Raw genomic sequence first — 13,397 nt, forward strand, 5'->3', positions numbered from 1 at the left:
TGTAAAGTAGAAGTAGCCCAGGAAAAGCATCAGATCACATACTACCACATAAAACCATTTACCATTTGCATTTTTTTTCCAAAAAAACACCACCCTAAACATAGGCAAGGCATGGATGTCATTTGATCAAGCAGTAGAGACAAACCTTCCAGTTTGAATGGAAAATCACACAGGATTGTAATTGTTCTCAATGAATGATTTAAGGAGTTTTAAAAAGACACAAAGGTGATGATATATGTCAGTTACTGAAAGTGAATTGAAGCACTAAAACCATCTGATTCATGCTTTCAAGTGATAATTCCTGCAGGTTGAAGGAGGTTTATTTTGTTAAACCAATGCTACAAGGGGGATTAGAATTATGTACTGGCTTCCCACCTCAAAGGGTTCAAATTCGAGAGGTGACATAATTTTTTTTATGTGGCATTCCAATCCCTACTAGGGGTGCTATGTGGAGAATACTATATCAAGTGGAGGCCACCATCTTTCAGATAGGAAGTTAAATATTCCCCCCCCCCCCTTGGCACCTTTCGTTAAAGAGTAGGCTAGTGCACATACCAAGTTCCTCTCCACCCTTCCTACATTCCCTGAGCATCTTAACCCTACTAAATTATCCACCTCCCATAATAACTATTGCTATTGCCAATACTCTGAAGTGAGGATGCAAAAGTTGAAGATCAATTTCAGGCATACGCACTTTGAAACAAGAATTGGAATGTACCATACACGCTAGCTGAATAGGAGTTGTTTAGAGTTTGTGAAAGTTTCACCTAATTTTTAAAAGAATTAAACAATATGGTTCAAAGAAGTTATGCAATGGAATAAAGAATTGACTACTCATGTTTTTCTTGTATTTGAACTTTTGTTTTGAGATGGATGGATTGATCTCAATCATTAATCACAATTTGACGAATCTAATGTACCATGATATCGTTCTATTTTCTAATCATGACATCACTTCATTCAAAAATCTTTAATCACTTGTCAAAATTTTTGTTTCAATGCTAATTTTAGATATTTTAGTGTTCACCATAAATATTCAATTGTTCCCAGCTCAACTTGGTGGAAATATTCATGCTAATTAAATGAAGAATACAATGTATCTTTCCACTGTCCTTTATTCACGTACAACTGGTTTCAACGCTCAAGCGTCATCATCAGGTACAAATTAATCAAGTGGCAGTCCATTTAAATACCATTCCTGAGGTAGAGATCAGGAATATTTAAAAAACGGGTCATTTGGTTAACGATTTATTGTTTGAATACCTCTCCCCAATCCTGGAAGTACCCCTTTCCTTCACAGAGAGACCCGACAAACCCCCTACCCCACTGTAAACCAACCAATCACCTTTCCTCTTGCCTAACACCCCTCTTCCCCCTCCCCATCAACCTCCTCTCCCTCATGAATGGTATATAAATGGACTGCGACTTGATTAATTTGTACCTGATCATGACGCTTGAGCGTTGAAACCAGTTGTACGTGAATATAGAACAATGGAAAGATACATTGTATTCTTCATTTAATTCACCATAAATATAGATTTTAAAAAATTCTGTGTTCATATAAAGTCACAGCTATTTTTTGGCCCTTGAGCCACATTAATACTCTCATTACTTCCCGAGCAATAAGTATGACTCAATACTATGATTTATGCAAAATAATAACCAGCCCACTGTAGGATATTTGACATTTTATGTACATGATCTTGCATGTAAAATAATACATTTTGGTAGAAAGTCTATGGTCTACATCAGTTCACAATTTTCTCTCTTAAAATAGGGCTAAAGTAGTCGGCTTGGTGCACATTCGTGCTAATAAATAGTGGGGTTTTAAATGTCTACGAAGTACATATTACTTACCAAATGCAATGGTATCTTCAGATGAAGAGCAGTCAGAGAGAGCAAGCACCACTTCTGCCAGGGCCAAAACTGCACCATGCCGCCAATCCAAATGGCTGGATGTGAAACGGTTGATTAATTTTGGGAGTACATCAGATGAGATGTAATGTGGATCCCTTTTTGTTAACACACCAAGTGCCTAAAAATGAGATAAGTTAATTACTTTCTGAAATACAGACAATTGGAGCTAATCTTCATGGTATTATCTTTGAAAATGAAAGGATACATTTTACTTTGCGAGTGAGGCTAAGTCATTAAAAGACACATAGGCTACCGCTTAACAAGGAATGGACACAAAGACAATAAACATTTCAAATCTCTTAAAGGAAAAGGATTATTAAACAATAAAAATGAGGATTCATGGACATATACAAATGAATATTGTTTATATATTTACAATCATAATTTTATGAGTGCATCTTTGGAGAAAATTTTCCTTCCACTCTTCATCTATCAATTTCCTGAGATGAAATAATTAGTTATGGCTGAATTAATTCAGTAAGAAATCAAAAGGTGCCCTATAATAATAATTAATTCAATGCGATACCATTACAACAAGTTCACATTAATTCAAAGAAACTGCGGGAGATGCTGCAATAATAACTTTTAACACAATCATCCATTAATGCGTATTACAATGAAACAATTAAAATCCCAGTCAAGGTGCATGATATTTACACTTTGAAACTTTTGCATCCACATTCATTATTTTTAATCACTTTCTCTTCCATTCAAATTTAACTTATAGTTTCTTTACACATGAGTGATAATTTTATGATGAATTATTGCTAATAATACTTAAAATAAGTTTACCAATGCGATTGTAAGGTGCATATGACATTGAGGTGATGAAATTGTTATCCGGCATAAACATAAACAATAAAAAAAAAGATTAATGCATTATTTCTGTTCAAAAATCAATGGAATCACTGCAAAATATGGCAGGTGCAGTATTTTTCTACGCAGATGGATGGTCGTCAGAACAATAAAATGACTTACCTTAGCAGAAAGCTCTCTCACAGATGCATCCCAATGATTGATCTTCCTCTCCACCAGATGGTTTATTAGCGGCCTTCTGTACTCATCAAAACCAGCAACAAAGTAACTAATAAGATAACAAAGATATACAAATAGATAAGGCACCTGCATGACAATATGCAGAAAAATTCACATTCAACTTAAAAATATTTTCTGACAAAAACTGCCCAGTAAGGGTTCTATGGTCCACTAAATGTTGGATAAACATCTCTCAGATTTAAAGTCAGCCCACTGAGACAATAGAACCTGACAGTCTGGGTCAGTAATAGTTTTTTTTAATTGTTTCCCATAACTTTAAACACAAAATCAATAATTTAAGACTGAAAAAAGAACATGAAACTTTTTTATGCACGTGGGGGATGAGTGAGAGGTAAAGAATTGTGCAGAATAAAAAGTTTCAGCAGAAAACACTGGAAGAACTTTTATGTGAATTTGCATCAAACATGACATTCCCTCCTACACTTAGTGCTTCTGATATATCTGCAAAAGAGAATATTCCACAATACTCTGAGGTTGATTGATTACTGAAAATGCAAATACCTTGAATTAAGGGATATTAATACCTTCAACATTTACTAGATGCATTCTAGTAGAGATGTTTGATAAGAGCTTTATACAACATTTTAATGGCTACATTACTTTTAGAAAAATGCATCATTCAATTGGTTCATCTGTTGCCCTAATGTTATTCACAAGGTGGATACTCATAGTAACAGAAATTGATAAACTAATACATTTTTCCCCTTTGTGTCTCTTACTACTGGAATTACCTAGGTTGTCATCCTCTAACATACATCTTTTTCAATTTCAACTCAATCAAAACTGAAAAATATTTACAGTGCGATTCAGTACTTCATGACTTGTACTTTATTAAATCCTTCTTTAATATTCACCCTAACTGCAACTTCTACCTCTTTTGTTCACCAAGTGTTAACTTAAATACCTGATAATACTAAAGCCAGAATTTCAATGGCTACATGGTCTTGAGTAAAAATTAATCGATAAGAATCAATGAGTAACAATTTTTACAATCTTTGCACATCTAATAAACTTTACTTTTTCCTGCTGTTTTCATTGCACATTATCACTTCCAGAATGCCATAAATACTGGGATTTAAGGATTTAGCTGATGTTAGGTGAAATTTCACTGTACAAGTTGACTTCGATCTATGGATACCAAACTTATTGATATAGAGTTTAATTCTGGTACATGCTTAGTGTGTGATGATTTTAAAGTATACATTTGTCCATAGTAATGTTGAGCATCACAAAGGGAGTAGGTGTAACTAAAATGAGATGAATGGCAATAAACAACTGAAACCAAAATGAAGGGAATCAACATCAACGTTAAATACCTTTATTTTTGCCATGTTTTGCTAAAATTTAGGGTCTACATGTGCTGAGCCTGTCTTTCAAAATATATATCTATGTGGCTTTAAAACCAAAAAAATAATGTTCTGAAACATTGAACTATCCTTGAGACCAGCCGGCCCATTCATTCTGAAACAGATGACTTAGATATTCAACTATCTGTAATCAAAGAAAGTGAGCATCAATACCTATCCTCTCTATATACACGCATGTTGATGATTTTGAATTTGATAGAAATTAAGCTGAAAACTGTGGTTTTCATTATCAATCAGAACTTTGCAAGAGCAATGGTCAACTAGGGTCAATAAATTACAAGGATTTAGGAGGAGGTAAAGGGGTAGTCACATACATTTTATTGAGCCAAAGATATTATGGTGTTCGTGCCTAAGTAAAAATCTCTACATAATAAATACATTCTTAAAAGAAATTATAATATTTCAGGGCATTGTCAAGCTGTATGTGCAACATTGCGGGAATGTCCAGTCTTACACTGAGGCAGGTAATAGTCATGGAAGACTAATAATTTGCAGTAATAATCATAGTCCAATGATCCAGAATGCATGTTTCGCCAGGTTAAACTTCAAGTGATAAAAGAAACTGAACATTCTTTGTAATACTTCTAGGAATTCGTAAAACACTCCATTGAGACCATTTTACCTTCCACTATCAGACTTTTTTAAAAATTAGCTGGAGACCCTTATCATGTGATCAACAGACAATTTGATGCCTTTTTTGCTCCTGGAACTTTATAAATTCACAAATATTCTTTTCCCCAGTGAAACTTATGGGAGAAGTATAGTTTGTGATTATCATTTGAGCTCACTTGAGATGGGTGATCTTTCTTCCTCCTCTAATTGGATGCAAGGAACTTAAAAAGGAGCTTTTGTAGTTTGATAAAATGGCAATAATCTCAAATAAGGTAAGCCAATGATGTGACTGACAAAAAATCTTTGGAACAAAACTGAAAATTGAATCGCATTTTACTGAGAAAACTACTGTCCCTTTGTCCTTTTACAAAGGACACGAATGAAAAGACAGAAAAAATTGAATCAAACTTCCACTTGATGCTGATTCCCCCACACATTACTTTCTGGATGGCCTTCCTTGGCATGATAGGAATACTTAAATAACATATTTACAGGGCAGAACTAAGTAAAAGATAATGTAGGTATTGAGGAAGCCATTACCTAAGATGCATTACATTTTTTACAACAACCAAATGAAGTGTTTTTACCATATATTATGATGAATTATCAACAGAATGAACAGTAATAAGTAACTGCATCATAAATTGCCAACCCTTCTTTGCAGATTCTATATCTTTTTTCAAAAAAAGGTATTTACATGATATTGAAACAAGGAGTAGTAAAGAGCACGATAGGTAATGAGTTTCATATGCATTACTAAGTTAAAATCATTGGCTTATTTCAACAGAAAGTGCATCTAATCAATACATATTTTAATAATGAAGATATTCAATGCCTGAAACAGATTGGATTTTTAACATTTGCTCCTTGTTGAAATAAAATACTTGGTAATACTCCACACACTTCATTATATCCAAATGGTTTTGACGTCAAAATTTCATTCCAACAGTAAATTACATATGTGACAATGACACAATGGCATCAAATAAAGTCAGGTTGAATAAATTAGGAGGAGCATTACAAAATACTTCGAATGAAAATTTATAGTTTTTCATTTAAAGAGGTTGATCTGAAAGCAATCCTTTGCATTTGAGCATTTAGAATGAAAGATTTACGATTTATAAAAACATTTTCACCATACCTGACTTTCAAAAATGAGTTGCTTCGACTACCTAAGGCAAAATAATCAGCAACCGTCACTATTTCTATTCCATGAGGAAAAGTTCCTTGTCTTCCAACATTTTCCTGGTAAGCTGCTGACGCTGCTCTTCTGCAATTTATCTGAAGAATTAAGCAAAGAATTAGTGAATCTAGCACAATATCTTCAAGTGAAACAGGCCATGAAGAATATAAATTACCTCGCGGTCAAACACAGCAACGCAGAGCAATGCTGATGCAATAGTCTGCACATGTGGGCACAATATTGGAGCTTCAAAGGCACGCGCCAGTGACCAGGCAACATAACAGGCTGCATCTCGCACTGATCCACCAACAGCAAAATTATGTGCACGAACGTCATCAAAATCTAATCCTCTCAACACTGCAGCTACAACATCAGGGAGACGAGTTGGAAGTAGCAACCCACGTCGCCCTGTAGAATGCAAATGATTGGTACACATTCAAAAATATTTCTTAACAACCTATCCACTAAGCATTTGTCAACACAAGGAGAGGGTATTATGTCAAACACGTATACGCTGAAATAAAAAATAATCTTTCAAGGACTTAAGTTTTGATTTTCCCAAGTCAAGAGAGATATAAATTAATACATGGGTTATCATTTAAGAAATAGTAGAATCCAATTCCACTAACAACAATAAATGCTTGGTTTCTGACAATATCCAGATTTAACTTTATATCATTTTCGAAAATAAAGAGCAATATTTACATGGCCATCTGTGATTAAATTAAAAATTAGATGGTACAAATAAGCACATGCTCAGTACTCAATGATTGAGCACAGTGTATCTATGATCACGACACGAATTTTTTTTTTTTAAAGAATCGTTGCTAATAAAGTGATTTGCAATCTAAGAAATGTAGTAAGATATTAGACTACACATGACAGCTTATAATAAAGATGTATTATGAATAAGCTAGAGCAGATGGAGAAGCTCACATACTTGGACAGTCTTTTAGAGGAAAATAGATAAAGCAATAGGGGCATTATAAGAAGAAGTGCTTTGTTAAATAAGGACTTACAGGAAGAAACAAATTAATTAGAGGCACTCTACATAAATATGTTAAGAAAATGTTAGTCAACACTTAAATATCAAGCAGAGTGCTGGTTGGCTCTATAACCTGGTTTTCGAGGCAAGGGGATTAATATACATGGGAGGTTTTTAAGATATGGGCGCAGAAAAGAATGGAGAAAATAAGTTAGATAGAGGTGAAAAAAATGTAGTTTTGCACATGGTGGGAGGGGAGAGGAAGTCATTAATTGCTATCTGATAAAATTAGTATGTTAGGTAAGCACCACTGGGGAAGAATAGCCTTTGCAGACAGCACGTAGGACAAACATAAGGAAGTGAACACAATAATTGGAAAATAACCATTTGGGGCTCTCCAGAGAAGGATGGAGAAGAACCAGTCTTTGGCATTAGCTTGATCTTTAACAAAGGTACCAAGAGGCCCACAATCCAACGTTACATCGGACAGAGCTTACTCATCTTGAAGCACTCTTCAAACAGCACCCCAACTAGGGATTGGGATACCACAAAAAAAAACCTGAGCCACCCACTGAGATTCAAACCTGGGCCCTCGAAGTAGGCAGCCAGTACATTAGCCACTGAACCATCCCAGTCCCCTTAGAATGACTCAAATGAATTTTATTGCCCAAGAGAGGAGGTGGCAGTAGGAGTAGCCTAGTAGATAGAACACGGGTGCTGAGTGGAGAGTGCCAAGGTTCAAATATCAAGCGATGCCAATGGAGGTGGTAGAAAAGACTCCAATGTCTCAATCTCACCCCATAATAAAGATGCTTATCTATCTATCTAATATCTCTCTTTACATCGACCCCTGATTTTTATCATTGAAATTTTGAAATACAGTAATTGAAAACATTACCAAGTTCAGCCAAAGCAAGGGATGCTCCATGCCATGCGCCATCAGGCTCTCCTGGTGAGAACAATTCCAACACAGTTGCAAGGATTTCATCAGCCATATCTTGGGGGAGTCTTGCAGAAAGGCGGCCTAAACCTTTGGCAGCTGAATAACGGACACGTGTGTCAGAATCTCGAAGACCACCAACCAATTCTTCCACAACATCCTCTATCTCAGATGGCACCTAGGAAGCAAGAAAGGCCAGAACACTATCCATAAGGATGAATTTGTATGTTTCATAGATTTTAAAAAGGTATTACATTAAGCATATTGAGCAGAATTAATGAAGTAGTAGTATTTAGGGGAGGCGACCGACAGCTGAGGTCATTTGCGCCATGGGGGATGGACAGGAAAGGATGAAGGGTGGAGAGAAACCCGGCATCACCATTAGCCTACTCTTTACGAAGGCACCAAGGGGTCTGCAGCTTAACGTCCCATCTGATGGATGGCGTACTCACTCAAAGTGCCCATCACAAAATACCTCAAGTAGGGATCGAGATACCTCTGAAAAATATTCAACACTGCCGGGATTTGAACCCGGGCCCTCAGGGGGGGAAGCCAGTACGTTAGCCCCCGCACCATCTCGATCCCCAGAAGAATTAATGAATGTCTTAAAAAAAAAATAGGAGTAGACTGCAGGGACAAGTGGCTTATCCAGACCTGTCTCAGACTGCTCAGGCGTGTGTGGTGGATGGAGAGTCAGGATGGGCAGTGTTAGGAGGAGGATTACAACAGAGGGGTCCAACATCACATATGCTTTTCAATGCATATGAGTAGGCGTGTGTGGTGGATGGAGAGTAAGGATGGGCAGTGTTAGGAGGAGGATTACAACAGAGGGGTCCAATATCACATATGCTTTTCAATGCATACGAGTAGGAATGCTAAAAGAGTCTTGGCAAGAAATAGATATAGGAATAAAAGTTGAGGAATTCATAAAAACAGTTAGGATAGGTTGATCAAATCACAATCATTGATGAGCAGATTAAAAATTCAGTGTGTTAAGTATGGGATCAGAATCAATGCCAGTAAATCTAAGGCAATGAGGTTTTTCTCCACTCATTATACCAAAAACCTTCATCCACATCACCCACCCCCCCCAATACTTTTCCTTCCCTCATACCCATACTCAGAATGATTATGAGAGGAAGATGGCTATGCTTTACGTTACACAATGATGCCACAGTTTACCAAAACTTGTTGACTAAATTCTGTCCTTCCTTTCGAAATAAGTTTTATGTATTCATAGCTCTGTGGTGCCCAAATTTTATTTGAAGAACAAACTTCCAACACTCAGGATGGTTAATAGAAAAATTACTTGACCCCATGTCTGATTTTCTAGATTTACGTGCATATAAATAAATAAGTCAATACATGGGCTCATGAGTCTTGAATTGAACTATAAGATATCAAGCAAGAATTCTATGTTTAAGGAGTCATCACCTTTTTGGCAACCTGATTTTATTTGGTTGGATCTAAATTTTACAAAGTAAGGGTTAAAAGGTTTTTCAAACTTAGAACGTTGGATGAAAAATTGTGTTTCAGAATCACTCTTCAAATTACACCATCTCAGGAAAATCCATTGAAAGATATGATTATATTTCTTTAGAGTTAATTCAACCCTGTCCCAGGGCTCATGAATCATACTAATAATACTATGATAATACTTTACATATAATTGTTCTCACAAAATGTTGAATTTTGGAAGTTAATCATATTCAATTGCTAGTTCATGAGCAGTAATTAGACTTTTAGCATACGTTTACTGAGCCAGTAGATGAGTCAAAAGGCATGTTATAGGTATTGAAAGGCATCTACCTCTACATCATCATCTTGATCACAGTCTTCTGATGAGGGTGACTGCAAACCCGCCGTCCGGTCTAAATTGGCAGCTAGGGATCGGTTGCCTCGCTGATATCTCCAGGTTGCAACACGAGGCTTCAGGAATGTAAGACCTTTGGAAAGATTAAATTAGCAAAAAACCTGTCATGTGAAACACAAGAAAAATTGCTGAACTTCACCTATGACAATACCCTTATTAACTATTACAATGACATTTACAATGCATACTTCAGACTAGGTCCATAGTTGGCATATATGGTCACTAAGTATTTCATTTTCAAAGGTCTACAATGAAATTATACCATGTAAGGTACGAAAGAGCATTTCAGGGGGTTACAGGTCACAAGCTGTTACCATAGTTTATAATTTTTGGCAGAGGCAACATTTTATTTTTGGTTATTGGATGTAAGCATGATTCTATTCCACCCCATCTTATTTTATACATGTAATACAAAATTGTGTTATGCAGTAAATTATGTTAAACCTATAAAGATTTTACCCCTTTAAGGATGCTATCCATATTCTACTGTTAGGGTTTGATTTACATGGTAAGATGAAAATTTAGCAGCCAAACATAACTTTTTTAAGATATTCCTCTTCCAGCAACTTATAATGTGAATTTAGTTTGGAACACCTCTCATGATTCATCCTTACCAATTCTCTGCACAACCTTAATTGAAAATTTTCTAGCCAATGACTCTCCACTTGAGCGAAAACCACTGTCCAGGACCCACTGAAGTAGTTTTGGAGCGAATGGTAATAATTCTTCTCTTCCACCATGCTTTAATAGAGAGGCCACTGGCTCCAGGCCACGCCATGACAACCTCACATCACTTTGTTTCTAAAAAGGATTAAACCATAAGAAATAGGTTATCATATCTATAGAGTGTACTCGTGTATACCAATCAAGTGCTACCCTAACACAAAATACACAGAGGAAATGTGAGGCTGACAAATGCCAGTCAGTTCAGTTCAGCATCATGAAATGGAGAAAAATAAGGACAGTTGAGAAAAGATTAATAAGAGTTTGCCTGGGTAACTACTTAAAACATGTTTCAGAAATGTGCACTCATATTAAAGAAAGGCTCCATTTATTGAAATAAAAATATTTTCCGAAAGTATTACATAGAAAACACCATTCAGAGCTGCAGCATGACTGAAGTTACAATGAAATTTTAGAACAGAATTTGAGAAGTTAAGGAGTGGGCATGAACACAATGATCTAAGAAAATTTATCTGATTAACATACAAGACTTCTATTAATCACACAAGTGCAAATATATACAGCAACCAAACTTACAGCATAGGCTCTTTGTGTTCCCTGCAAAATTAACTAATTTATTTGCTTAAAAGCTAACGTTAAAATATGATGAACATATGCATTTTTCAATCTAATTACTCATACATGTCTACTGACATTTTAAAGATGGATTAATGCATGGAAGGTTACGATTTAATATTAAGTTAAAATATCATAACTGACATTTACAAAAGTAGTTAAACTTATTTTTGTAAAATCAAGCTTAAGAAAAAAGATTCTCACTTCACAACACCAATCAAAAAATCCTCCAAGATGCTCTTGCTTGACATCTGCCCGGATGAAAAACCGAGATGCTAGAAATATTGCCACACTTTTACATGAATCCCTAGCCATAATGTATCTTTTGCAAACATCAAGGATTCTGAAAAAAAGTATCCAAATAAGTTTCACCATTCATTTATAAAGATTGATTACCAATAAGAAAGTAAACGTCACCTTTCAATTATGGTTTTTCTTTCAATTTCTTCACTTTGAGTGAATCCATCAATTCTTGACATGTGGAATGGAATCATTACAATTATTGAAAGCCAAAGGAGTAGCACATAACGCGTACACCACGTTTCCAAATTGGCTGGATCCTGAATCTCAATGAGTTTCAATACTTTCTCAAGATCAGCCACCTGAAATAACCCCAAATGTCATACACACGTCGGAAATTCTTCACACTCAATTCCAGTCAAACATTTGTTTATAAAACTAACCTGATGAGGTAAATGCCTAATGACAACTTTATGACCCCTTACTTTGGTAATAAAGTAGATATATTTAAAACATTCGTTCATCAAAACATCACAGTCTTCGCAGCTCTTCACCATCTCAATTAACCTGTTCAGCATATCATCAAGATGAGGATCAAGCAAGTGAGGTTGCTCCTGATATTCATCCATGATTTTAGAAAATCTTTCAAAAGCAACTTCCGATGATGCTGCATTCTTGCAGTTTACTTTCACATCATCGATAAGTTTCGTTACTTCTGCAACTTCAGTAAACATATCATGGGCACATCGAATCCCTACATCATCATCTCCTTCATTCTCTTTTATTTCCACCATTTTTACGCTTAACTGGGTTTAATGACTTCAAATAAAAGACTCAACTCTCTGATGATTTACAGTTCATTACATTCAAGTTATTAAAGACACTATTTCAAAATGTCATGAAACCCCTCGTCAAATTTTTTCGACTCATTCTTGCGCACAATGTTTTCCCACTCCCTTACAGTCAAATATGCTCCTAATGTGACATCTATGGTGGAAGTTGAAATTAAAAACAAACTCAAAACGATTTTTTAGGTTTGAAAGGCGGTGTACAAATTCCAATTAGACTATGCCATATCGTACATACCCAACAAAAAATATATTTCTGATAATATTCTGAATCTAAATATCATCCTCGTTTTAAATTTCCGAAATATGGTGGATTCTCTGAAAGAGACTGTGACCGTGCTATACATTAAAATACCAGGTTACTAGATAAATAACCGTCGACCTAACCGCAGGATGTCTTCATGATGGTAGCAGTCTTTAAATCTAGCTGGATTCTCAAGATGAAATAATTACACCGAAGTGGCCTTCAGGAGTTCCAAATAGGGTCAATAATTTACGACTGGGGTCGCAATAGTATTATTTGGATCAGAGAGAGTAATAACTGTCTCAAGTATTTAATAATAATAATAATACTTTATTCGTTTTGAAAAATGGTACAAACATATTAAATGCCGCCAATAGAAATATCATTTAACACATAAACATAAGTTCTTAAATGTTATGAAGATTGTCCCAAAAGAATACATCCAATGAGTAAAGTAGGTGAGCAAGTAACCAGGTATATACCCTATTCTTGAAACTCTGCATACAGTCCGATTTCAACTGAGTAGGCAGATAGTTATACAGCCGTATGCTCATATTATGAAATGTGTTATAAGTTGATGACAATTTAAAATAAGTAGTATTTAGATTTGATTTACCTATTGTGGAGTAGTTATGGATGTTATATCTTAATTAGTAAGTTTCTAGATTAACTTTCTAGATTAACAAACGGTATATAGCAATGATTATAGAACCTATGCAGATAATATCGCATATTCATACTCTATTTGTTTTCAACTAAGAAAACATACAGATAATATGCAATATTCCCTTTAAAAAATTTGAAAAAATATTATTTGTGGTATAATTAACTCA

General features: G+C 35.4%; 1 protein-coding gene across 1 annotated transcript in view; it reads right to left on the minus strand.

The window, feature by feature from the left end:
* The window catches only part of Tbcd (tubulin folding cofactor D), a 28,823-nt gene extending 16,407 nt beyond the window's left edge, over nt 1-12,416 (minus strand). The window contains exons 1-10 of the mRNA XM_071588003.1: nt 11,916-12,416; nt 11,650-11,834; nt 11,437-11,575; nt 10,548-10,734; nt 9,870-10,006; nt 8,019-8,238; nt 6,311-6,543; nt 6,094-6,233; nt 2,896-3,001; nt 1,858-2,035 (exon numbers count right to left, since the gene is read on the minus strand). Of these exons, the coding sequence (XP_071444104.1) occupies nt 1,858-2,035; nt 2,896-3,001; nt 6,094-6,233; nt 6,311-6,543; nt 8,019-8,238; nt 9,870-10,006; nt 10,548-10,734; nt 11,437-11,575; nt 11,650-11,834; nt 11,916-12,266 (1,876 nt within the window). The 5' untranslated portion in view covers nt 12,267-12,416. The remainder of the gene's footprint in view (nt 1-1,857; nt 2,036-2,895; nt 3,002-6,093; nt 6,234-6,310; nt 6,544-8,018; nt 8,239-9,869; nt 10,007-10,547; nt 10,735-11,436; nt 11,576-11,649; nt 11,835-11,915) is intronic.
* Nucleotides 12,417-13,397: the final 981 nt, after the last annotated feature.

Source organism: Hetaerina americana, unplaced genomic scaffold, assembly GCF_022747635.1.
Source record: "Hetaerina americana unplaced genomic scaffold, ioHetAmer1.1.p SCAF_3, whole genome shotgun sequence".
Lineage (NCBI taxonomy): Eukaryota > Metazoa > Arthropoda > Insecta > Odonata > Calopterygidae > Hetaerina > Hetaerina americana.